Consider the following 26,551-nt stretch of genomic DNA (forward strand, 5'->3'; position numbering starts at 1 on the left):
CAGATACAGTTAAGGAAACACAATGCTATTAATGCAAGCAACTGATGGGAGAGTGTCACCTGGGTGAGTGTTTCTTGTAATGTGTTACTAGCGCTTTTTCACCAAGTTCATACGGACAGATTGTAGGTGCTCCCTTCTGCATATACGTTCAGTGTGGTATGACTTTTGAAGCTTTACAAGAGGACTCCTGCTCCTTTGAAATGTTAGTGCTATGTTCTTAAGTCTTATTGTTGTTCTCAGATGTCAGTAAATGGGAGAGAGTATCGAAGATGAGATTCAAACATGAGAATGTCCACCTCGTGCCTTATCCCTACATTTGCACGATGTATCTAGAACTCGGCTCTATTTCAGCACGGCGTATCTTGTGGTAATTCACTATGGTTATGTTTGGATAATGTCTGGAAACATCTATGATCTATGTCTTGCTTTTCCCTTTCCCTTCCTCCACTGTGTCTTTGAATGAGAGGGAGCAAAACTGCGTGCGGTATGGCTGTACCATGGATTTGAAATAGAGCATAGCAATGTGTTCTCTTTTGTCCTGTATTGCTTTTTTTGAAAATGTCTGGAATTTCTCTTTGCCTTTTCACCCACTGCTGACTCTTCAGCTAGTATTTTTATGAAGCAATGCCCAGTGGCTCCCAGCCTTCATTCTTGAATGTCGGTAACTAGGCTGGAGCCAGCACATATATATATGGAACATGTGTTTTTCTTCCTTATGCTTGACTACATTTGTTGACGTTGAATTTCACGCTCTTTGTTTCTGTTTTCCTAAAGAAAGAATGCATTTGTTTTTCTAAATAATGATAGTAATAATGGTAATAATGTCTTTTGTATAATTAGCAAATGTTGTCACCTCCCTAGTGTCTCATTTTCCAGGTTTTCTATGAATTCCCTGAAGAGCCTCAGGCCCCAGCTGAGACCTCTGTGGGACTCTGCATTGAACCTCCTCTGTTGTGAAAACTGAGGTTTTTTTCTTACTGTTTCCTGTTCTGATGATTGGTCCCTGGGAAAGGCTGCTGCTGGTCTGTCTTGTGAGCACTTAGTAGATATTCTGGTCTCCCTTATCAAATGGACAAGTAGTCCAAAGCAATTGTCCCCATCCCACTGGTTTGTGTTATTCACAGCCAGGAATTCTGAAAGAGCTGTATTTGCAGTTCTTCGGTTTCAAGATATCATATGCAAGTCCAGCATTGTTTCTAAGTCATTTATCTTGTTCTCAGGACGTGTGGTGCAATGCAAAAAAGTACTATAAAGTTGGTTAAAGAAAGTCCAGTCACCAAATATTCACCAGATTTTACAATACCTCTGTTACAGGTAAAGAAGTAAACAAGGGCAGTGATGAGCTTTTAAGTTGCGTGTGTGGTTCTCTTTTGTGTGTTGTTTTTTTTTTAAAAAAAAGTGATATTCCAAGTAGTCTGGAGAAGCAGAAGATATATCTAGGCAATGCTGTAGTTGTCCTGTTTCTGGGTGTCAGTCAGGCAGTGTAAGGTGGGAGTGAATTCTCACCTAGAACCATCCAAGTTGAGGGAAACCTTCCTGTCAATTCCAGCGGACTTTGAATGAAGTCCTGCCTGAGGACATGAGAGCCGTGCTGGCTTCAGTTAAATGTGTTTTCGCCAAGTCTGAGCTGAGCTGTCAAATGGTTTCTTCGCTGTGAGAGTCTGTATGAGGTCAATAGTGCTGAATAATGAAGTAGTTTCCTAAGTGCTGCATGTGTCGAAAACAACCAAGTTAAGCTTCTTTGGAAAGTAGTTGTTTAGTGAGATCTCAGGGTGGGTTTGTTTTCAATACAGGTAAGTGTCTGAAGATGGAGTGAATTAGTGAAGGTGTCCTGTCCAAATTCCCCCCGAGGAAATCCCGCTCTCTCTGCTAGCATTACGTTCCTGCTAATTATGTTCCTAGGCCCTCCTCTAAAAATGGAGCCAATAGGATGTCCTGGGAAGCAGTAGTTCTTCTTTAAAACTGTTGAGCATAATTCTCTGGATGGCCTCTCAGTGCTTACCTTCTGTTTGAATAAGGCAGCTAATCTTTTATTCCTGAGTCATTTTTTGGTTTTTGTTGTATAAGCCTGGACAATGTTGCGAAACACAGATGTATATTAAGTCTGACTTTTGTTCTAAAATAGAAAAGTCAAAATCAAATTTTATCAATACCAAGTTTGCAATGTTTTGAAGGTCAAGAGAAGAAAAGAAGTGTCAGATAGTGCTGCAGTGGAAGAAATGGTGAAGAGGAGAAGAGTGGAATTCGGAGTGGAGGCCTCATGCCCACAGTCGGGTGTGGGCAGGTCAGTTGACTACAAAATAGTCTTCTGGGGCACATATCGATGTTTTTGATGTCTCTTGCACCTTCCTCATATTTCATTCCTGTGTAACCCTTTGGCCCATTTGTCGTCTTCCTTCTCTTCCCTAGGTGACAGAATCTAAGCAGCATTGCCCACGTTTGGGGAAAAGTTGTCCTGTGCTTTCAGGTTCCCATGCCGTTAACTAAAGCTCTTCCCCTCTCACTCCTTTGTGTTAACGTTACCTGCAGAATCACAGCGGGATGAGAACTGGGTGGCTCAACAAAGCGGTGCACTGGCTTGCACACCTGAGGCAGGGATGACAAGGGAGGAACTGGGAAGAGTTTTCTAGCTGCCTCCCAGCCTGCTCCTCTGAGTCGGCTGATGACTGCTGCCTCTCGGCTTGAGGCAGAGATCTCTGTCTGTGGCTTTCACAGAACCGTTGAGGTTTTCGGGACCTTTGATATCATCGAGTCCAAGCCCTCCTGCTCAAGCAGGGTCACCCAGAGCAGGTTGCCCAGGACGTGTCCCCTCAGGTTTTGAGTGGACTCCAAGGGTGGAGACACCACAACTTCTGTGGGCAACCGGTTGCAGTGCTCGACCACAGTTGCAGTCAGAAAGTTTTTCTTGTGTTCAGCTTTAATTTCATGTTTTGCAGTTTGTGCCCTTTGCCTCTTGTCCTGCCAGAAGGCGCTGCTGAGAAGAGCCCGGTTCCCTCTTCTTCATTCCCTCCCATCAGATGTACATGGATAAGAGCTCCCTGAGCCTTCTCCAGGCTGAAGGGTCCCAGCTCTCCCAGCCTCTCCGCATATGAAAAGTGCTCCAGTCCCTTCGTCACCTTTGTGGCCCTTTGCTGGGCTCGCCCCAGTGAGTCCCAGTCTTGTCCTGGGGAGCCCAGTCTGGACAGAGCACACAGACTGGCCCCAGCAGCCCTGAGCAGAGGGGAAATGATCCCCCCAGGCCTTGCTTTCTCATTCAGTGCTGTCTGTAGGTACATGCATAAATTTGCATGTCTGAGCAGCCTCTCAGGCTGTTGTTGCTGGAAGGGTCTTTCATTCCGTCTAGCTGGCGCTCTAGGCTTTCACCTGTCTCCTGTCTTTCTGCTCTTTCTTCTTGAGCTCTTGGGGTATTTCTCACGGAATGTTAAGTGGTTAAAACGTAACACAAGACATGGTTATTCAAATGCATTTGTCTCTTGTTTCTCTGTGCAGCCTGATGAATATCATGGCACTAAATGACTCATTGTTATTCCTTGTATTGCAGATAACTAATTCTTGTTCCTCAGATGCAGCTGTCCTAGGCGGGTAGTATGTTTCACCGGAACTGTTGACCCAGGTGGAAAAAACAGTCTTCTCGGTTCTAGCTAGCAGCCAGGATAAACTACTGTGTAGCAGGGTTTTTTTCTGAATCTACCCATTGATCCAATAAGATATTCTTTTTCCCTACCGTATTTGTGCCTCCTGTTATCCTCAGGATGCTAGAGCTTCAGCTCTACTGTTAGAAAGAAAAAGAGAGAAAACATGATGCTGCTAGTGGGCTTTGCTTCTCAGGAGGGTGAACGAGCCTGAGAAGGGTTTTCCTTCTGCACACTTTTGAGCCTGACACCTCTCATGCAGGAAGTTTCTCTGTTCTGGAGAGTTTTTGCTCAAAGCAGAGCTGGCTTCTCCCCAGGCACTAAGTTTTCCAAGCGGGAAGGCTCTAGGGGTGCATGGCTTTAAGTAGCTGCCTGGATCCGCATCATAGCTTGTGATTTCACAATGGTCCCTATTGTGTCTCTGGAGTTGGTGCACACTGGGTGCCACTTAGCTCCTCCCGTGAGGGCTACTCCATCAGTCCCTGGGGAATCGGGCCCCCTGACTGACCTGGAGGTTCAGTTGTCCCCGAAACCCAGTGACTGACGTGAGGATGAACCCAAACGGGGGTTACAAAATGACACTTCTGGAAGAGTTACAGGTAGCACGGCCGGGGCTCAAAAGTGCAGTTTTGTGGGTTGGGGTTGGTTTTTTTCCAGTTTGGAAATCACTTTTTTAGACAGGAACCTCAAGAACAAAGCAGGAGGTGGGTTTTTTTGGTCTGAAACACTCATCCCTCTCCTGCTGTATTAAAGACGTCCAGACTCTCGTGGTATACAGTAGAGGTGATGTTATGGGCTGTTTTATTTGCGTATGGGAAGGAAAACCTCCTACAAGTCCGTGGTTTTAGGGCTGTGCCTGAAGGAGGAGGAGGCGGCACGTAGAGGCGTGATGGCTCGTGGACTCGCGTGGACGCAGGGGTGGGTGATGGCTGGGAGGACGTAAGGGAGCTCTCCACCCCCAGCCCCAACTTTTCCCTTCTTGTCGTTGCTAAACAGAGACATGACGAGGAGGCAGTGATTGACCGGGGAAGAAGGAGCAACACTGTCAGTGTTCGCTATGAGGAGGAGGAGTTGGAAGGTGAGTCTCTGCTGAGATCCTGGTAGAGGAGCCACCAGCCCAGCGCGTTTTCCCATTGCACAAAGTCTCTCCTGTGTGCCTTGTCGGGTGTCACATCATGTGCAGCAAAACGTGCCGCGCTTCTCAATGAAGCAGCACAGTTATTGTCACGTTTTTTACTATTACGGCTTTTTAAACGGAGGGAAAAAGCCCCCCGGGAGGCCACGGTGTGAGTTGTAGCCACAGGGCTCGATAATTCACGGCTTTTTTTCTCGCAGAGGCTGCTCCTGGCTTGGAGAGGTCAGGAGAATCATTTCAGGGCTGCAGACGCGGGGCTGTGATTTTCTTTTTTTGTTCTGGAGTTCATTACGATGGGACTGATTTGATCGTCTCTTGTCGCCTCGTGCCATACAGAGATTTTGAAAATAATTAGCTTGTGTTGCTGCTTAATGAGCAAGTCTGAGTGTTGTCCAGCCGAAGCTGGAATTTGAGAAGAGGTCCAATACTTTGGGGGCACTTTTAGATGACCCAGAGCCAACACTTGTTGTTGCTGTGTTGTTGCAAAGCTCGAGTAAAATAGGCTTGGAAAAAAGGAGGTCCAGTGAAAATAACATTCAGGGAAGCTGGCGTTGCTCCTGGGATATATAACCGTGGCTTAGCAAGGCACCGGCCACCTCAACCATTGCCGCAATGCCGAGAGTGCTGCAAAAACCGCTGCTTTTTCGCAGGCCACCGGACCCTGTACGTGGGCGCGCGGATGCCACTGGTTAGGCAGAGCCACCGGCATCACCGACGCCACAGCCAGAAGCATCGGGAAGGGGAACGGGAGAAGGACTCTGCCCCGATGGAGCAGGGCTACCACTGTAAGTCCCACCGCGGCATTTGCTAAACTCCTGGGGGCAACGTGGGCGCTGGGGCCTTCTGCAAGCAGGTCCCCGTGGCTAGTTTGAGTGAGTTGCTGTTCTTCCGAGGGAAAGTGGCCGTATTGAGCAACACCCTCTTTTTCCCAAGTTTTCTTTTTTTTGTTGTTTTTTTTTGTTTGTGTTTTTTTTAATGCAGTTAAATGCATAATGGATTTAGGCTCGTCTTCCTTAGAGGGATCCTGGCTTTAAAAATGGCAATGCGGGGAAGGAAAGCAGCCCATCCTCATGCAGAGGTGGACTAGATGCTTCTCCTTCTCCACGGCTCTGTGCAAGCCCAGACAGATGCAGAGGAGAGGGGCCAGCCCAGTGTTTATGGCTGCACTGGTGCTGATGGCCACTTTGCACGTGAGCGTGACGAGCTGTGTTCAGGCGCAGTAACGGGATGGGTCTTTGCCTTCTGCCCCCAGGCTCCCCGTCCCAGCGGGTGCAGTTCATTCTCAGGAGCAAGGAGGACGAGCAGCACCTCCCTCACCACTTGTTCTCCGAGCTGGATGAGATCTGTGTAAAAGAGGGCCGAGATGGCGAGTGGAAGGAAACGGCAAGGTAAATCCCTGCTGCTTGGCTGCGGTGGGAGAGGAGTCCCTGCACCGGCAGCGCCCGTGGGCTCTGCTTTCTCCTCTCCAGGATGCAAAGCTTTTGCAGCTGCAGGTGGCGGCACGAGGAGCCTTCTCCTCTTGCCACCCCGTGGCTCTGTCAAAGGGGTTGCAGAGCTGGGGCTGTTTTCTTGCAATGGGGCTGATCGCACCCGATGTCCGCAGGTGGCTGAAGTTTGAGGAGGACGTGGAAGATGGCGGCGAGCGCTGGAGCAAGCCCTACGTTGGCACGCTGTCCTTGCACAGCCTCTCCGAGCTGAGGAGCTGCATCAGCAACGGGTCGGTGCTGCTGGACATTTGTGCCAACAGCATCGAAGAGATTGCAGGTACCATGGGCGCTGCATCCCTCCAGGAACGGCCGAGCTCAGCTCGCCACGGTGCTCTTCACTCCCAAATCAAACCCTGCCCCAATGGCACGTCCTTTTCCAGAAGTGCCACTGTGTTTTTCTCATGAGCTGTTTTTGGATGTAGACTGGGCATGCAACAGTCGCACCGTTTTTTTATTCCAATGCGGGGTCCTTTTGAAAGCAGTTTGTGGGGTTGGAGAAGCCACTAGAGAATATTCTGCAGCCAAAAAGGAGCGTGTGTCAGGGCTTAGCAGGCTGCTCTTAGAAATACAGAGTCTGCGTAAGAGCTGAACCTCCTTAAAGGAACTATTTCTTACAAGCTGTTTCCTCGCATTCTTTTTTTTTGCTTTTGCCTTAAGATCCAGCATGTAAGAGTTTTAAGGCAGAGTTTATCTGGCGATGACCAAGCAGTGTATTTCTGTGGGGAAGATACTTGAAGTTAATTGCAAAAGCCGCTTTGGAGAAGTTATCTTTGACTGGCGGCAGGTCTCCATTCAGCCCTTTCAAGGGCTGGAGAAGTCGGAGCCGTTCTTAGCACGTTTCTCCCTGGGCTCGGCAAATTGCACTCCATCAGCACGGGAAGCTCTGGGAACGTCTGTGCTATAGATCGCTTATAATTTGGGTGAACGTGTAGAGTCAGAAAGGCCAGGTCGGGCAAGAAAATTGCGTCATTTAGAATGGGAAATATTTATCTTAGCGGAATGATGAATAAGCACTTGGATGCCATGTTTCTTAGCAGAAGAAAATTCTCGTTTTGGCTGCAAAGGCTGAACATTATTAAAAGGCCTTGCTATGCAAGGCTGAGCCGGCATTAGGGTGCAGCCTGTGTGGCACAGCCTTCCCTGGGGGCTTTGGGGGTCGGGACTTGTTGGGGTTTCTGCTCTGATGGCTTTGTTTCCCTTTGCCATCCTCAGATACGATCCTGGCCCAGCAAGAACAGTCCACGGAGTTTGACGAGCACGTGCGGGCGCAAGTTCGAGAAGTCCTTTTGAGGAAGCACCACCATCAGAACGAGAAGACAACCAACCTTCTGCCCGCTGTCTGCTCGTTTGCTGATGTGAGCAAGAGGCAGTCAGACCTGCACCTCCTCTACAAGCCAGGTGAGGCTTTCTGCAGGGCTGTGGCCCCATTAGACTTGTCCGGGCAAAGGAGAAGCGTCCCAGTTGCTCCTCGTCCATCTTTCTGAGTGTCTTTCTTTTTCCTACCAGCCCAAACAATCACCTCTTGTCCTTCTCCCACCGCTGCAGAAGCTAAAGATGGGGTGAACCCTGAGAGCAGAGCAACGGATTTAAGCAAGGTGAGACACTCGTAGCTTTCTCACGCCTTTAGGGACAGATTTGCTCTTGCAAACTTGGCTGGAGAGTGTGCTGCAGAGCGCTGTGGGCTTTGCTTTTGGGGTAATTGCCTGAAAATCGCTTGTCGTGCCCAGGCGGAGCTGCACTTCATGAAGAAAATTCCCACCGGGGCTGAAGCATCCAACGTGCTCGTAGGAGAGCTGGATTTCCTTCACCAGCCCATCATGGCATTTGTCCGCCTGAGCCCGGCTGTCCTCCTCTCGGGCATGACGGAAGTTCCCATCCCAACAAGGTGCGAATGAGAAGCGCAAATTTTTTCCGTAAAAAAGACACCCAACCAAAGATCGAGTTGCAGGCATCAGTTTGGTGTCCCAAGGGAACAAGGCGAGTGGGAGAGGGAGCAAGCACGTTTCCCCCACCCACATCTCCTCGCCTTCGTTTCTCCATTCCCTGCTGTAGCTTTTAAACCCATCGGCCAATTGTAATGAAAGTTGGCCCCCAAATGAAATTTGCCGTCGGTTTTGAAGAATTTCAAATTCATCGTGGCGTCGCTGAGCCTACGTGTCCCGTCTTGAGCCACGCTCCGGGCTGGGAGCTGCCAGGGCTTTCCTTGGGTGCTCTTGGAGCAAGGACACCTTCTTCTCTCTCTCATTTTGTTTTTCTTGCCCAGGTTCCTGTTTGTTTTGCTTGGACCAGAAGGAAAAGCCCATCAGTACCATGAGATCGGCAGGTCCATGGCCACTATCATGACAGATGAGGTGCGACAAGATGAGATAGCTCCGGGTCATTTTTGCCTTTCTTCAGCTCTCCCTGTCTCTGAAGTAGTGAGGAAGAGGATTTGCTGTCCCAGCTGCCCGCAGCTCTCCAAATAGCCCAGCCCTCTTTCTCACCCCGAAGTGAACACGCAAATTTGCATCACCCCACATCCTGGAGGCTGAAATCCCACCCGGGGTGCATCCTGCACCTCATCCTTCTCGCCGGGGTCCCCAGCACGCTGTCCCCAGTGGTGGCATTGCCAGGGCCAGTCAAACTTCTCTTGCTCTTTAAGCAGAAGGGTATGGTGTGCCATGGGGGACGGGGGCCTCGTGGGGGAGATGATTACAAATGCCCTGATGCACAGATTTTTCCTTTTGGGGGAATATTTCCTGCCCTTTCCAGCAGGAAATTTTGGGGAAAAAGCCTTGCGTTTAGCCAAGAGCTTATTGCACTGGTTAGGACCTCCGAGCTGGGTTGTCCTCTCACCAGGTTGTCTTCCATTGGCAGGTTTTCCGTGACGTTGCCTATAAAGCCAAGAACGGGGCTGACCTCGTGGCTGGCATCGACGAGTTTCTGGATCAGGTCACGGTCTTGCCGCCAGGAGAGTGGGATCCATCGATCCGAATCGAGCCCCCGAAAAACGTCCCTTCGCAGGTGGGAGGCGCGAGGGGGACGGGCGGGACGGCTGGGGATGCTGTTCAGGGGCCCAAATTCACAAGGTCCCACTCTGACACAGTCACAGAGCCAGACCAGAAGCAAAACAAGCCAGCGGTTACAAGTCCATAGCTTTATCTTACTTCCATTTTAACAGGAAAAAAGGAAGATGCCAGGAGCTCTTGACGACAGCGCTTCTGACAGCACGCTGGAGAAACACAGTGGCCCTGAACTGCAGCGGACGGGAAGGTGGGAGCTTTAATAGTTTGGGGTTTTTTTCTGTTTGCTTCTCAAATCTGAGCATGCACCCTCCCTCCTAGCAGGTCTTTGGGGTTAGCTGGTTCAACGAAGGGGCTCCGCATTGCCAGCTTGGTCCCCTGGGCTGGGCAGGGGGGAGATCTGGGCAGCTGGGCTCAGCCCCAGCCATCACCATTGCACGCAGGTTTCCTTGATTTGGGAGGAAGGAGAGTGCTTCTTTTTAGCCACGAAAGTGACTCCGTGCTTCTGATTGCCCTTCTGCAGCAAAGCAAAGTCACCGTGTTCCTCCAAGAGAACAGACTCTCTTCTTTTTCCTTCCTGCAGGCTCTTTGGAGGTTTGACCCTGGACGTGAAGCGGAAAGCCCCGTGGTTCTGGAGCGACTTCCGGGATGGTCTGAGCCTGCAGTGCCTGGCGTCCTTCCTCTTCCTCTACTGTGCCTGCATGTCCCCTGTCATCACCTTTGGGGGACTGCTGGGGGAGGCGACCAATGGCCAGATAGTGAGCACCTCTCTCTGTTGGGGGGCATGGGGGAGGATAAAAGTCAGGCCAAAGTCCTCGCTGCAGTGAATCGGCTTTGGTTTTTGTTTCTCCCTAACGATTTATTTACTCACGGCTGCCTCTCTTCCCCGGACAGAGTGCCATGGAGTCGCTGCTGGGCGCGTCCATGGCCGGCGTGGTGTATTGCCTCTTTGCCGGCCAACCTCTCACCATCCTCGGCAGCACCGGACCCGTCCTCGTGTTTGAGAAGATCCTCTACAAATTCTGCAAGTAAGGCTGGCTGCCGCAGCTGGGTGCTGCGAGAGCCTTCAGAAGGGGGCAGTGATGGAGAAAAGATGCTTTGCTTTGCTTTTCTGTTTCTTAGGGGTAGTTGCTAGATTTTAGTGACAGTCCTTTTGTTGCTATGGCTTTGATGGGAGATAAACCACCCTTATTGCCATAAGGTTTATCATTAAGCCCCAGCTTGCTGGCAGCAGGTGACTGGGTGCAAACCCAGCTGGTTTCAGTGTCAGGGTGATGTGGGAGAACACCACCTGGCCCAAGAGGGACCTGACCTCAAGCAGCCTCCAAGGTGTTAACACAAGATCCTTGTTCAACAGTGGTAACTAAATAATTGGCCTCTCCTCCTGTGGGTCTACACCCTGCACCACAGCCCCGAGGCTCTCTGTAGTAGTACCTGGAAACTGCATTTCCCATCCGCAGCCTTGACACGCTCCAGAATTGCTCCCTGTTTTCCCCGAAGGCAGGCATGTCTCAGGGCCTCTTGCTGGCCTTTGCAGCCTTTGTTTCATTTTGCTTTCCCAGGGAGTACACGCTCTCCTATCTGTCTCTGCGGGCGTGCATTGGGCTGTGGACCGCCTTCTTGTGCATAGTGCTGGTGGCCACCGATGCCAGCTGTTTGGTGTGCTACGTCACCCGCTTCACGGAAGAAGCCTTTGCCTCCCTCATCTGCATCATCTTCATCTACGAGGCTCTGGAGAAGCTGAGTCACCTGCGAGACACCTACCCTGTGCACATGCACAGCAAGCTGGACTTCCTCACCAGCTACTAGTGGGTTTTTTTCCCCCTGAGAAAGCTTCTGCCCCTTGGCAGGATCTGCGGGCTGCACCTCCATCGCCTTTCCCTTACCCCTGTCTTGGCTTCTCTCCTCCCAGCTGTAAGTGTGAGGCACCGACCCATCCCAGCAACGAAACGCTGCGTTTCTGGGCGAGCAACGGGATCAACGTGTCTGGCATCGCCTGGGAAAACCTCACGGTGACCGTAAGTGCCCCGAGCCACTGCTTCCTCGCGCCGCGGCCACGGGGTCCAGGGGCATTTGCATGGTGCAAAAGTCAGAGCCCTTCAGGGAATGATGGGCTTCAAACTGTGCTAGTGCTGCTCGGAAAAGTCCTTGCTTAAATCTAGCGTGTGGTTTGTTAAAACCGCTTGGTCCTCGGGAGGAGAGTCCACCTTGTCCCAGTCTACCTGGTCCCCAACGTTGTGGGTAGGTAGCAAGTGTCCCCCTCAAGCCTGTTGCCGGACAGTATTTCTGACTGGGAGGAAGGTTAAGTAGTGGGTGGTTTGATTATTGTAGAAGTTGTAGGTAGGACTTAAGTTCATGCTTGAAAGGTAGTAATTGGCCTCCTTAATGGGTTCCTAGTAACTCTGGGCCTTGCTTTCTCGTTCAGTGCTGTCTGTAGGTACATGCATAAATTTGCATGTCTGAGCAGCCTCTCAGGCTGTTGTGGCTGGAAGCAGAGCCCGTGCCTAGGGCGGCAGGCTCTTATGGTGGCCTTCATCCCCTCTTGGCCAGGTTCTGCGAGCCCTCCCCTGGGAAGGGACGATTTGTCTCTTCTCCTCCTTTCCTACCATGGTTGTCTTTAGCCCTCCTTCCCTCTTCCCTCTCTCTCTCTCCCCAAGAGTTTCCAGTGTTTCCTTCCCCTCTGGTGTCTTCTTTAGCCACGATTGCTCGAATGGCAGGCAGAGGATGTGCCGAGGGTGCGTGGTATGGTGTCCCCTCACATCTCGTTTCTCCGCTCTATAGTTCGATGTGTCACTTGTTCAGCTGCTGCTGCTCATTACATATAAATCTCCATTGGCAGGAGCAGTTAGAGGGTCGTGGATCTTGGACCAAGATCCTCAAAACCCCCTAGCTACGCGAGGTTTCCCTGCCGCACGTGCACTGCCTTTGTGTCCTGACGCTCTGTTTCTCCAGGAATGTCGGCATTTGCGTGGGGAGTTTCAAGGACCTGCCTGTGGACGCGACGGCCCCTACACGCCTGATGTGTTCCTCTGGTGCTGCATCCTCTTCTTCGCCACCTTTGCCCTGTCAAGCTTCTTGAAGAAGTTTAAAACCAGCCGCTACTTTCCAACCAGAGTAAGTAGAAGATGGTGGCCAGCGTCCATCTCCACACTCGTTTCCCAAAATGGCTTTCCTGGAGCACTAAGCAGTATTAGCCCCGCCATGGTCAAGCTGGGAAACGTTGGCCTTGCAGGCCAAGCTCTCCAAGAGCTTGGATGTCCCGCACTCATTTCCGTGAGTGCAAAATCATCGTAGCATTTCCCACCTGCCTCGCGATCTGCCCCAGATTGAAGATTTTTGGGGTTTGATTTTTTTTCATTTTTTTTTTTTTCCCCCTCCTCAGGTAGTAGGAAGTCAGGTTTCCCAAAGTTTTGGGGGTTGGGGTTGTGGTTTTTTTTCCCTACCTTCTGCGCATTATGTGCTCGAGCGGAAAGTAGATTCGAATGAGGAGGTTCCTTTTGAGGACTAAAGGATGCCTCAGTGCCTTGTTGCCGTTGTAGCTGTGAGTGTAGCTGTAGTGGCAGACATCTCTTTTCTTATTTTTAATATTATTATTATTATTTTTAGGTTTTGACTTAAACCAACCCTTGTCCGCCTAATTAAGCTTTTTTTATTATCTGACGCCAGATCTCACGGGGACAAACACAGCAACAGTATCTAAGCAAGGGATCAGGCTGCATGTGCTCAGAGGGGTGGTGGGATTTGGTTAACCAGCCTGAATGTTGTGGATGTCCGCAACTCTTGCATCTCACGTTACGGCCCTGTTTGCCATGCCCCTTTCACCTCTGGTTTCTCGCCCCAGGTACGGTCCACGGTGAGCGACTTTGCTGTTTTCCTCACCATCGCCATCATGGTGCTCCTTGACTTTGTGGTTGGGATCCCATCGCCAAAGCTCCAGGTCCCCCACACGTTCAAGGTAATGGGGTGTTTTGGCACGTGGGGGTGCCACAAGGTGATGCCGGGGCAGGGCAGGGCTGAGTCTGGAGGAGATGCTGGTGGTGTGACCATCTCCTCTTCCACCTCCAAGTGCCTTGCTTCCTCCTGGCAACGAGAAGATGGCCCCAAAACTAGATACCTACAGGAGAAGTACCTAGAGGTGCTTGCAAAGAGGAGACTGGCACTGCTGAAGCCCACGGGAGAGGGGGACATGAAGCCAGGGCTGGGAGGTGCTCTGACACAGGGAGGGAGGGGAAAAGGAAAGCCAGTGGAGTGCCTGGGCTGGGAGACGATGCTGATGTGTGGGCTTTGTTGCAGCCTACCAGAGACGACCGCGGGTGGTTCATCAACCCCATAGGACCCAACCCTTGGTGGACGGTGTTGGCTGCGCTCGTCCCAGCTCTGCTCTGCACCATCTTGATATTCATGGACCAGCAGATCAGTGCCGTTATTGTGAACAGGAAGGAGCACAAGCTGAAGGTAAGGGCCTGCGAGAGATGACCCCGGCCCCAGCCCCTTCTGGGCTGCAGGTCTGGGGAGAAGCTCTTATTGCCGATGCTTTCTGAAGGCATTGGTTTGGGACAAGGTCAGGCTGCGTGGCAGGATGCTCTCCTGGATTAACGATGATGCAGGGAGCAAGTGACAGGGCAGTTCAGATGAGCAACCTTTTGGAGGAGCAAATTAATCTTGGAGCAATATGGAAGCGCGTTTTTGTTTTGAAACGGCAGCGGCAGCAGGTGCGGGGAATGCATTGTTTTGATGCGCTGCCAGGGATAACTCAGAGTCACACCTTCCTCGCAAGTGGTAGAATTTTCTTTGTGAGTGAAAAAAACGGTTTGGTGGTTTTGGGTTGTGGGTGGGTATTTTTTGGAGAAGTATGTATCGCACAAGCTCCCCATATCCCTTGTGTCTGAACTCCTGCCAGATTTTCATGCCAGGTGCTTGTGCAAAGCCTGCGTACACCCTTACTTGTTTCCATTTCTTGTTTTAAATTCTGAAGAAGTTGACCTGTGCTCGAGCAGGGTTTGAGTCTGACTTGCAACGTTATCCTTGCTCTTGTGCTATGGGATGCTCTGTTTCTTGTTTTCCTGCCTGCAGAAAGGATGCGGGTACCACCTGGACCTTTTCGTGGTGGCCGTGATGCTGGGGGTGTGCTCTGTGATGGGGCTGCCCTGGTTTGTGGCTGCGACCGTCCTGTCCATCACCCACGTGAATAGCCTCAAAGTAGAGTCTGACTGCTCAGCTCCAGGAGAACAACCCAAGTTTCTGGGGATACGAGAGCAGAGAGTCACTGGCTTGCTGATCTTTGGGCTCATGGGCTGCTCCGTCTTCTTCACTTCCGTGTTAAAGGTGAGAGGAAAATGCAAACCACCCGACAACCGCGAGCTTGTTGGAGGTTACAGAAAAACAGTCCCCTCTCTGCAGGCCTGAGTAGTTAGTTGTGGAGCGGAGGAGGAGGGGGTGATCCCAACCCTTGGGGCTTGACCCACGGTGGGAACCAGCCTCGGTTAGGCTTTGCAGCCCTTCGGGCCCCCGTTTGGTGTGCTCGAGGCAAGCGAGCAACGCAACTGCTTGAATTTTCGGGTGTCTTTCAGGCCCGCCCATGTTTATGGGTTACAGCTGAGCATATTCAGACCAGCACGTCTGCTCTCTTTCAAACAGGCAGCCCTTTACTGGCTGCAATTTGCTCCCCAAATGCCCCGGAGCAGCTGTTCCCAGGAGCTAAACACACTGAGGTCATCCCCGTGGGCTTCCTTGCACGTTCCTCCCACAAAGTAATCTCGTCTCTAGGCTAAAAGGAGGCCTGTGGCCTTTGCCTGTTGCCCCAAGATTAGGCAGAAGTGTTTTTCTACCGCCACAGAATGCGGCATAGGGTAGCACGGGTGAAATCGCCTATTTTCCTCCAACCTTTCTGGAAAATAGGAGTATTCTGAGGAGAGGTAACTCCAAAGTTCAGCCTAAAGCAGAGCCTTAGCTCACTCGTGCGCACAAAATCTTTAATGGTTAAAACCTGACCCATCTGTAAGCCTGAATGGAAGCTGGAAGGCTTCAAGCAATTTTAGGCAGTGCCTGTGGAAGAGGGTGGTAATACTGAAAATGCAATATGGAGAAAGAAACGATTGCATTCTTTTTTTTTTTTCTCTTTTCCCCCCCAGTTTATACCAATGCCTGTGCTTTATGGCGTCTTTCTCTACATGGGTGTGTCGTCGCTCAGAGGAATTCAGGTACGGACTCTTTTACAGCGTGCAGCATGTCGTTTCCCTGGTATTTTGTCTCCGTAGCAGCAGGGAAAAAAGCAGTGGCATGGGAAAAACTTCTTGCAGAGCAAGCAATGAAACTCTTTTGTGTAAGAAAAAGATTGGTGGAGGCACAGGAGGTATATAGGGCTGGGAGGACCAGGCAAGTTCAGCGCTCTCTGTTTCAGGGTTTAGGGCAGGTCAGTGTTTGGTTACGTGAAAGCGGGGGAATTCAGTGCAAAGGGAAGGCAGTTTCTGCCACTGGTGGAAATCCTCGCTGGGGGATTCAGTGGGCCGAGAAATGCTAATAATGGAACGGCACGGAATAGTTGCCGTTTGGTGGGCAGCTCTCAGGGGCAAGCCGGTTGATAGATGGAGCGAAGGGAAAATGGGTGCTGCTCCCAGGAGGAACGCGGTGGGATCCAGGATTTCTGACGGCAAGCGAGATGCTGCAAACCGCCTCCACGTTTCGAGAGGGCCAGAAACTTGCCGCAGTCCCAAGGCGGCAACCTTTCCCTTTTATTTTGCAGTTCTTTGATCGCTTGAAGCTGTTTTGGATGCCAGCGAAACACCAGCCGGATTTCATCTACCTGCGGCACGTGCCCTTGCAAAAGGTGCATTTGTTCACGGTGATCCAGCTGACCTGCCTCGTCCTGCTCTGGACCATCAAGGTGTCCCGTGCCGCCATCATCTTTCCCATGATGGTAAGAGCTGCCGCCGCTCAGCAGCGGGGTGTTTGCAGCGTTGGAGTGAGAGGTGGCATCGTCTCTGAGCTCACCGCATCTTCCCTCTTATTCGTGAAGGTTTTGGCTCTCGTCTTTGTCCGGAAGGCGATGGATTTCTGCTTCTCAAAGCGCGAGCTCAGCTTTCTGGATGACCTTATGCCAGAAAGGAAGAAGAAGTTGGACGATGCCAGAAATGAAGCCAGAGAAGAAGAAGAGGTAAGGCTTGCTGGGTCCTCGGGGCTGGACATCTCCGTCGGGCTGTGAGGTTGCCTGTTTCTCTTACAGCTTGTCTGGAAACGTTGGGGGAAGATCAGCACTCAATCGAAATAGATCCCAATAGCCTGGATCCCACGTTGTAACCTTTGTTTCCTCAAGTAGCAGTGAGCTGAACGCTTGAATACAGGTGTAATTTTTAAAACGAGTCGTTTTTCACCAAGGTCATTATCATTACGATGATTATTATTAGAAGGTGCTGCTGCTGCTGCTGGCAAGATTTGCTCATAATCGTGTTTTGAACACCCAATCCCCCTGCCCCAAAACCTTTGGAGTGAACGGTTTCTACCCTGCTGCACTAATACCTATAGCTGCCAAGGGGCAGAAGGGGAGGGCAGACTGCTAAGTTTGTGCTGGGCATTCAGCTTATCTCCACTTTGACCAAAGACAGAGAACGTGATTTGTCCCTTTTTTACCTCAGGAGTCCAGGAGGGCGATGGAAGCTGCTGCTGCTGCAAGTTCAGTTCAGCTGAACGTGGGGAAGACCAGTGACATGGATATCCCAAAGCAAGGCAGTGACAGGTAAAGCCCCACCAAGCGCCAGGACCCCCGGCAAGATTAGCTTGAAGGGGTTTGGCAGAGTTTTCTCCACTTGCCTCTTTGTGGGGCATCCCACAGAAACCAGCAGGCAGCTTGGTGGGAAAATCAAATTCGGGGGCAGGGCTGCAGGAGGTGATCGCAGGGCTCTGACCCCAAGCAGAGTGGCTGCAGCACTCGCGTTTGACCCCCAAACCTTGCATCATCAGCGCCTTTACGGTAGCTGGAGTTCCTCATACTTACACATGAGGAGTTGCAGGCGTGATCTGTACCAGCAGTGGCTTAGGAACCCGGACCAGGGCTAAACCCCAGCAAGAGCCTTTGCACAGAGCTGTTGCTCTGCAGCTCCCCAGCTTGCCTCCCAAAACTCCTCATCCAGCAAAACCTCCCATGCTTATGCGCAGCTTTGATTCTCAGGGCTCCGCTGTTCCTCTTGCTGATGCTAATGCCCTTGGTGGCATCAGTTCCCATAATCACGGATTGCTGTGTAAAATATTTATTGCAGGACTGATCCTTCTGAGATTATTATCCTGGATGAAATGTCACCAACGACCGTATGGAAGGCTCTCACTTTGAAGACAGAAACCCTTTGAATCCAGGGAGGAAAAAGGTAAAGGATTGCACACGAACGTGTCCGTGCTCCTCTGCAAGCGACGGTGCACGCCTACGCTTTTCCCACGCTTTGGCCGGCAAGGCTGAGCAAACAGCCTGTCCCTGGGAACAGGCAGTGAGGACCGTGGCATGCAAACCAGCTCCTCTCTGCTGGGGTGGTCCCCCAAACAGGGCTGAATCAGCAGCAGCTGGCAGGTCTTCCACTGATGATGCTCTCCCTCTTTTTCTCTTCCCTTTGCCTTTCCCCACTCCCGCTTTTCACGTTTAGGAATCTTGACTTGGAAGGAGAGGAGCGAGAGCGTGACTCGGGGATGTGCCAACGCAGACAGAGGGAGAAAGCGCTTTGTTTCAGTTGGAGGATTCCCATTAAAGCCATGCAGATGTTTTCAGTTATCCTTGGTGTGCTTCAGGCATTCAGTGTCTCTAGACCAGCAAGCTGAGGTGAACGTCACAGTCAATGGGAGTTTGGTGGTGTTAAGTCTGTGTGCGTACGTGTGCGTGTGGGGGTGTGGGTTTGTAGTGGTAGAGGGACTGCTACTGCTTTATCATTCAGTGCTCTTCTTTTAATACCTAATTCCTCCGCTTTTTTTTTTTTCCTCTTTTTTCCAAATGTAAACTGGGAATGTCCAAAATAATTTTCTGTTATATTTGATGCATTCTCCACTTTCTTCTTCATCACGACCGGGTTTTTGGTCTGGTTTGGGGTCCTGGCTTTAATTCACTCTTCTGTCTCTTACTGGTACGAGAGGGATGCCCTCTGTGGCAGGGCAGCATAGAGAGCGTCCGAGCAGTTGGCCTAAGGTGAAAGAGAAGCATTTGCTCCCTGCGCTTCAGTTTTACCTCTCTTGCTTGGTTTGGTTTTGGTTTTGGTTTTTTTGCTTTGGCTCTGCCATCAGCCTGGGAGCTGCAAAATGCAGAACTGCCACCTTCTTGTCCCCTGGCTGTACACTGCATCTAAGGGAGCACTTCAGGTATTTGATTTTGACTACACCGTCTGGTCACAGGAGCGGCCAGATGAGACCTGGGGGGGGCTCTGTGTCCCTGGGCTGCCCCCTCTGTTGTTCCTCCACTTTCCTTCTGTATTGGGTCTGGCTGAGTTGGAGTTCTTTTACCCCATAGCAGCCCTCGTAGTGCTGTGCTCTGTACTGGTAGCTAGAAAGCTGTTGATAACACAGCAGTGTTTTGGCCATGGCTGAGCAGTGCTGGCACAGCATCAAGGCTGTCTCTCTAACATTCCCCCCCTCCCCAGTAGGCTGGGGGTGGGCAAGATCTTGGGAGGCAACGTAGCCAGGAAGAAGGCATACAGGCAGCAAGAAGAGGCATCTCGGTAGCAAGTAAATCTTAGGTCCCTTCAGATGCTGGGGACCCTGCGTTCATGCAGCATTGGGCAGACCCCAGATGGATTTTCCCTTGGCACACTGTACAGATCCTGCCTGTGGAGAAGTTCCTCCTTTTGGTCATTCACGGTGTTATACAACTTTTCTTAGAAGAAAACAACTCTATGCGTAAAGGATGTTCACGCGCGGACTTCTTGCTGCACTTTAGATAACGGCAGGGCCGCGCAGGTGGCGTAATCGCTGGTACCAAGCAGGAGCTGCCTGGAGGCTCCTCTGTCACAGTCAACCAGCTCCGTTTATCCTGCGGCCAAGGGCCATGTGTAGGGACACAGCCTGAAGGCCACGCCGTACGTACGGTGCAGCACAGACCTGCACCCGCTCCGGTGAACTGTTAGGTGGATCCCCAACTCCTGGAGGTACAGTGATCTCCCAGTCAGGATCTCTGCAGCAGGCTGTTAAACTGCACGGTAACTTGGGAACCAGAGAAGATCCAGATCTGGAGGGGATGGTTAACCACAGGGCCTCACGTTGAACCTCCTCTAAGCTCGTCCTGTGCTTCCAGGGTTCTCGAGCCTCTCGGGGGGCATCTCCCAGACTGGCCGGTGACTCCCAGCTCCCTCGTTCCTGCCTTCCCCTCCCTGCCTGCCTGCCCCACTGTGGCCCCTGCAGCAGCACTCAGCTGAGCACCCTCCGTTGCTCCTGGGGAAAGAGCGTCCTCCTTGCTCTCCGTGGCATTCCCCCAGCACACGGTGCTGTAGCGAGGACAAGGCAGTCAGATACAGACACAGCCTGTTGAACAGAGCGTCCTGCACGCAGTGCTTCCGATAGAGCAGCTCAGGAGCGAGGAGGTGAGCTGGGTGTGCTGCCTCTCACAAAGAGCATTTGACATCGGCGACCTTCCCCTCTGGACCCTCTGCAGCCTCTCTTTTTCCCGATGTTGTAGGTGTTAGGTTGTGTGGTTAAAGGTTCATCTCCACAAACACAGAGGAGGACAAAGGAGCAATGGCAGGCAGGGGAACCCCAGGGACCTAGGCAGAGGCAAGGGAGCACCCTGCTGTGGCTTTTCCCAGGGCTGTCGCAGGAGAGGGATCGCCCAGCTTGTCTGGGTATGAGGCTCACCAGACAAGTATTGACTCTCCCTTGCTCACCTCACAGACTGACGGGGGGAATGCGCTTCTGTGGCCATGCCCTGCCTCTGAAGCCCGGCCGTAGACAAAAAACTGGCTCAAACTGTGAAGGTTACCAGGCAAGACGTGACTGGGTGCACGTGTGTGGCAAGGTCTGTGCATGTGAATGTCTGAAACTGGATTCTGAGCTGTCAAGCAGAAGCCTGCTTCTCGCTACACGCAGCCAGCGTGGGCTGGTTGTAAATTTGGGTAACACCTGGAATAAGCAAAAGTGGCATGTCCCGAATCCTACAGTTAATAACGAGCTAGGAGAGAGAAGCCTTAATTCGGAGGCTGATCAGGCATTGTACTGCTCCCATAGACAACTTAGATTGGGAACACTGGGGGCGTGGGGTTCCAGAAAGAAGAGGTGGTGGCAAAAAGAAGGGTTCCCAGAAAGAAGAAGGGATCTTGAAGAGAAGGAGGGGACCCAGGAAGGAAAAGGTGAAGATCCTGGCTGGAGGAAGTATCCTGGAAGTGGCGGAAGATCTTGGAGACCAGAGAGCTGCGTGGAGACAAGTGCCAGGGGATGCCCAGGGACCTTGACCAGCACCCTGCGAAACTGGTAACGGCGAGCAGCTGCACAGCAGGAACCAAGGTGATGTTCTGCCTGACCTTCCTGGACCTGCAGTAGCCTCCCTGCTGGGATAGGGGAGTTGGCTCAAGCAACTGCAGGATTCAATAGGAATGCATTTCACCAAGGTAAAGAGGACACAGCAGTGGCTTGGAAATGCTGGTTGGTTTAATGGTAAAACTGGAATTATTCTGTGAACTGTGCATTCCTTTTAATATGGACTTAATTTAAAACGGCTGCTTTGAAGTTGTTCTGGCTTCACCTTAATCGACACCTGCAATCTTCATCATCTTATCTTCTCCAACAGCGACACCACACCCTGCCCCTCCCCACCCCCTGCAAAAAAAAAACAAAACCAACCCAGGAAAAGAAAGACTTCAAGGGCAAGCTAGGCAGCAAAGTTGTGCGAGATTGGTCAAACTGCTCAAAGTTTGCAGGGAGATTGGAGCTTGCAATTCAGATGTACGTCACTCAGCGTGGGGAGGGTAGTACGCACCTTTCACTGGAGTCAGAGGGAAAAACAGGGAGAAGGGAGCTGCAGCGTAAAGAGTAAAGGACACAACATTCTTAGGAAAACTCTCCTTTTTCTTTCCTTTTCCTTGCTCCTTCGCTTCCAGATCTCCGTGGTCGCAGTTTGTGCTGCCTCACCTCCAGCACAGCGTGCAGAATGAAAAGACTGTCACAGAATTCGTCTTCCTGGGGTTCTGCAGCACCCCAGCCCTGCAGCGCTGCCTCTTTGGCCTTTTCTCTGCCCTCTGCTCTGCCACTCGGATGGGAAACACACTTGTCTTTCTGCGTATCTGCCTGGACTACTGCCTCCACAGCCCCAGGTACTTCTTCCTCTGCCACCTCTCCATCGCGGACATCTGCTACGCCTCCAGCAATGTCCCCGTATGCTAAGGAGCCTCCTTGGACAAGGCAGAACCCTCTCCGTTGCTGGGTGTGGGGCACAGATCCATCTTTATTTAATCTTTGCACTTACAGCGTGCGTGCTGCTGGCCGTGATGTCTCATGTTCGCTACGTGGCAATCTGCCGTCCCCTCTGCTATGCCCTCATCATGATCTGGAGGCTGCGCCTCACCCTTGCCACAGTTTTGTGGGCTTTGGCGTTCGTATTTGGTACACTGCAAGCCTCTCTGGCTTTACACCTGCCTTTCTGTGGCCCCTGCGAGGCTGTCCACTTCTCCTGTGAAATTCTTGCTGTCTTAAAGCTGGCCTGCACTGCCGCTCCTGCCAATAAAGTCCTGATCTTTGCTGTTTGTGTGTGCTTCTTCCTCTTCCCTTTAGCCTTAATCCTGATTTCCTCCCTGGACATCCCGGCCACCGATCTGCGCATCCGCTCTGTGCCAGGATGGCACGAAACCTTGTCCACATGTGGCTCTCACCCAACCGTGGTGGGTGTCTTTTATGGAAACGCCATCTTCATGTACGCGGGGCCCGGGAGCGGTAAGTCCTCTGGGAGGGAGACAGTTCTTTCCCTTTTCTACACTCTCGTCAGCCCCAGTTTGAAGCCCGTCATTTACAGTCGGAGGAACAAGCAGGTGAAGGAAGCCTTGCTGAAGCTTCAGAGAAGGAAGAGGGTCTTTCATTCCGTCTAGCTGGCGCTCTAGGCTTTCACCTGTCTCCTGTCTTTCTGCTCTTTCTTCTTGAGCTCTTGGGGGATTTCTCAGGGAATGTTAAGTGGTTAAAAGTGTCCTGGTTTCAGCTGGGATAGAGTTCACTGTCTTCCTAGTAGCTGGTACAGTGCTATGTTTTGAGTTCAGTTTGCAAAGAACCTTGATAACACTGATGTTTGCAGTTGTTGCTAAGTAGCGTTTAGACTAAAGTCAAGGATTTTTCAGCTTCTCCTGCCCAGCCAGGGCACAAGAAGTAGGCACAGGACACAGCCAGGGCAGCTGACCCAAACTGGCCAACAGGGTATTCCATACCATGCGACGTCCCATCTACTATAGGAACTGGGGAGTGGGGGGCGGGAAATCGCTGCTCGGGGACTAGCTGGGTGTCGATGGGCGGGTGGTGAGCAATTGCACTGCGCATCATTTGTACATTCCAATCCTTTTATTATTGCTGTTGTCATTTTAGTAGTGTTATCATTATCATTATTAGTTTCTCCTTTTCTGTTCTATTAAACCGTTCTTATCTCAACCCAGGAGTTTTACTTCTTTTTCCCGATTTTCTCCCCCATCCCACTGGAGGGGGGGGAGTGAGTGAGCGGCTGCGTGGTGCTTAGTTGCTGGCTGGGGTTAAACCACGACGGAGACAGAGTCACAGCAGCACAGAATGGATGCTGAAAGGGACCTCTAGAGATCATCCAGCCCACCTCGGCTGCTCAAGCAGGGTCAGCTGCAGCAGGTTGTGAGTCTGGTTCTCAAAGATGCCGTTGGCTGCGTTGCTCCCAGGTCGTGGAGCTCGCTTGGGAAATGGGCAATAAAGAGGGATGAAGTTTCCAGGCACTTTCTGGCCGGTGCAGTGATTTGGGGTTTTTTGGGGGGTTGGTTGGGGTTTTTTTCCTTCTGATTTCCGCTCCCCCCGCCACTTCCCGGTCTTGTGGCTGCCCAAGGTGCAGCCAGAGAAGGGGAGGAGGGTCCCTGCCTGGCCCGCAGCTCCCTCCCTCGCCATTCTTGGGGTGATTTGGGGTTATTTTGCTGTGTCAGTGAGGCAAAGCTGGGCTCTCCGGGGCTGAGGTCAGTGGGACCCGAGGAAGGCCGTGACGGTCTTGAGGCTTTGAAGGGCTTTGCAGCGAGCCCCGTCCCCGCTGGAGGGGACGCTGGTGGTGTTCAAGACGAAGGCCTTGCAGCCCTTGCTGTCGTGTGTGCCCGCGTCCCCCCCGGCCCCCAAGGTCTGTCGTTGTCGCAGGGGCTCTGTGCTGCTTTCTGCCTGGGGCCGTGCCCGTGAGTCCTGCAGGGACCTGTCTGTCCTGGCTTCCCCACCAAAGGGCTGCTCCCCCTGGGGAAGGGGAGAGGGGAGTAGTCCGCGTCCCGCCCACCGTTGCCTGCCCCGCTGGTGGTGACTCGGCCCTGGGGGGATGCTCCCGCGGGCTTGCTGAACCCCCATGCGAAAAGTGCCGGGGGAACGGGTGTGATGGGGATGGCGAAGGTGCCAGAGCAGACTGGGGTGCCATACCTGCTGGTGGGGCCTGGGGTGCCTGGGCTGCAGGGAAGGGCTTATCTTTTATAGGTTATCTTTTGTGATGGTAACTTGTAACCTTCCTTCTTGTCTTTTCCCAGAGAGACCTGGCCACCATGCATTGTCTGGATGTCCTTTACCATATTGTGGATTGTTAAATAATGATACATTTATTGGCAGTGGCACCCCTATCAAGGGTAGGACTTAGCTTTGTCCAGAGGCTGGCATTTGGGTAGAAATCCAACAATCACTTTTGCGGAATATTCGAGCTATATTCTGTGTTAAGATTAAATGGAGGTTCCGATCCCAAGATGGTATCTGGCACACTTGACTCATTGCTACCGTAATTGTTACAAACAAATCATAAAAATCAGTCATAACTTTATCAATTTCAGTTTAAGGGGAGACTCTTGTTCAACTGTCCATGAGGTTGGAGCCCTTTTAATCTTGGAATAATGAATCCACGGGCCTTTCCCTTGGACCTTGACAGCTGTATGAGTAGTCAGGAACACCTGGAATGGCCCCTTCCACTTCTCAGTTAGCTGCTCCAAATTCCACGACTTGATGTAGACCAAGTTTCCAGGTTGAAATGGATGGGCTGGTGTATCCAGTTCCAAGGGCCTGCTTGTCGTCACGTACTTGTGCAATTCCTGTACAGTCTTTCCCAAGGACATTAAGTAATTAAAGTCCATTTCCCCTTTAATGTGAATTGTTCCTGGTATATGTGGGGCCTGGTAAGGCCTTCCAGAAAGTAAGTTGCAAGGGCTCAAGCTGGTTTTACCACGAGGTTGTATTCCAATTCTTAACAGCGCTCAAGGTAGCGCTTGTATCCAAGTCATTGATGCTTCCTGACATATTTTCCTGATCTGCAATGTAAGTGTATGGTTCATTCTTTCTACTTTTCCACTTCATTGTGGCCTATAAGGGGTATGGAGATCTCATGTTATGGCTAAGTTTTTACTCAACTGTTTTATAACTTCAGCAACAAAATGTGGTCCTCTGCCTGAGGACATTCCTAAAGGGATACTGAACCTCAGGATAATTTCTTTCAACAAGATTTTAGTTACTTCTCTAGCTTAATTGGTGTGACAGGGAAAAGCTTCTGGCCATCCAGTAAAAGTATCAACTAGAAGAAGCATGTATCTATATCCCCTTTTCTAGGCAGTTCTGTAAAATCCATTTGCCAATAGTCTCCTGGGGAATTTCCTCCTTTTGTAACCCCCAATATTAATTTATTACTGGTATTTGGGTTATTTTTACAACAAATTTCACATTTTTCCATGATAGATTGGATAATTTCTGTCATTGCTAGGCTTATAACTATCTTTTGAAGATGTTTTACTAAATTTTCAGTTCCCCAATGTTCTTTATTTAGCAATGTTCTGGTTTAGCAATTTCTCTCATTAATGAGGGTGGGATTATTATTTGCCCTGTGGGTGTGACAGCCCACCCATCTGTTTGTTCTTGTGCCTGTAAGGCCTTTATTAAGTTAGCATCTTTACTATCATATTTAGGTGGTGTTTCCGGTAAAGTTATTTCTTTTTCTAGTAATAATGCCATGATGCCTGTTTCTGCAGCCTCTTTGGCAGCTTCATGTGCCAATTGGTTACCTATTTCTGGTGGGTTTTTTCCTGTTTGGTGGGCTTTGCAATGCATTATTGCTACCGCCATCGGCTTTTGAATGCTCTGTAATAGTTCTTGAATTTGTGCAGCATGCTTGATTTCAGTTCCTTGTGCTGATAGTAGTCCTCTCTCTTTCCAGATGGCTCCACGGGCATGTACAACTCCAAAAGCATACTTAGACTCTGTCCAGATATTAACCTTTCTCCCTTCACTCAGTTCCAATGCTCGAGTTAAGGCTATTAGTTCTGCCTTTCGGGCTGATGTTTTGGGAGGTAAGGCTCGTGCCTCTACTATGCCATCTAAGGTCATCACAGCGTATCCTGACAGTCTCTTCCCATCGCGAACTAAACCACCGCCATCAGTATATAACTCCCAGTCTGGATTTTCTAACAGAACGTCTTTAAGATCCGGACGGCTAGCATATATTTCCTCTACAGTTTGTAAGCAATTGTGTTCTGGTGAACTCTCCGCTCAATCAGTGGAGAGGAACACTGCAGGATTTGTAACTGAAGTGGTCTTCAGATCGATGTCATCTTGTTCTAGTAGTACTACTTGGTATTTCAGTGTACGGCTGAGGGACAACCAATGCCCCCCTTTTTGTTCCGAAACTGTGACTACCGTATGTGGTACACACACAGTAATTTCCCGAGATTCCGCTGCAATTAAGATGTCATCTACATATTGTAATACAGTTCCCTGTCCATTTTCTTTTCTCCAAATCTCTAATTCATTCACCAGCTGATTTCCAAAAATAGTTGGGCTATTCTTGAAGCCTTGTGGTAGAACTGTCCAAGTATATTGTGTCTTTCGCCCTGGTTCAGGATTTTCCCACTCAAAAGCAAAAACTTTTGTTCACTGGTGAGGGTAGTTAGTAACGTACACAGGTTTGCAACAACTGGATGTATATCTTGTACTCTCTGATTTATTGCTCTAAGATCCTGGACTAAACGGTAATCTTTTCCGTTAGCTTTCTTTACTGGTGAGATAGGTGTATTATATTTTGACTCACATTCTGTTAGCAACTTATATTTTCAGAATTTTTGAACTATTGGTACCAAGCCAGTTCTCGCTTCTAATTTTAAAGGGTATTGTTTAATTCTTACCGGTGAC

General features: G+C 50.7%; 2 protein-coding genes and 1 pseudogene across 2 annotated transcripts in view; all 3 read left to right on the forward strand.

The window, feature by feature from the left end:
- LOC142027639 (membrane-anchored junction protein-like) overlaps positions 1–26,551 on the forward strand; it is a 300,152-nt gene that overhangs the window by 3,807 nt on the left and 269,794 nt on the right. Inside the window, 4 exon segments of the mRNA XM_075021936.1 lie at positions 241–344; positions 346–367; positions 1,315–1,355; positions 2,175–2,284. Of these exon segments, the coding sequence (XP_074878037.1) occupies positions 241–344; positions 346–367; positions 1,315–1,355; positions 2,175–2,284 (277 nt within the window).
- LOC142027644 (electroneutral sodium bicarbonate exchanger 1-like) lies at positions 4,184–17,596 on the forward strand. The gene is made up of 24 exons (XM_075021940.1): positions 4,184–4,231; positions 4,515–4,710; positions 5,418–5,552; positions 6,020–6,155; positions 6,371–6,531; positions 7,467–7,652; positions 7,761–7,849; positions 7,982–8,139; positions 8,518–8,605; positions 9,111–9,257; positions 9,415–9,506; positions 9,840–10,014; positions 10,151–10,284; positions 10,819–11,064; positions 11,169–11,274; positions 12,209–12,370; positions 13,098–13,211; positions 13,550–13,711; positions 14,330–14,581; positions 15,388–15,456; positions 15,999–16,172; positions 16,272–16,409; positions 16,891–16,988; positions 17,509–17,596. Exons 1-24 carry the CDS (start codon positions 4,184–4,186, stop codon positions 17,594–17,596), a joined length of 3,354 nt encoding a protein of 1,117 aa, XP_074878041.1.
- Positions 20,047–22,290, forward strand: LOC142027645 (olfactory receptor 2A2-like; annotated as a pseudogene).

This window comes from Buteo buteo, unplaced genomic scaffold, assembly GCF_964188355.1.
Source record: "Buteo buteo unplaced genomic scaffold, bButBut1.hap1.1 HAP1_SCAFFOLD_45, whole genome shotgun sequence".
Classification (NCBI taxonomy): domain Eukaryota; kingdom Metazoa; phylum Chordata; class Aves; order Accipitriformes; family Accipitridae; genus Buteo; species Buteo buteo.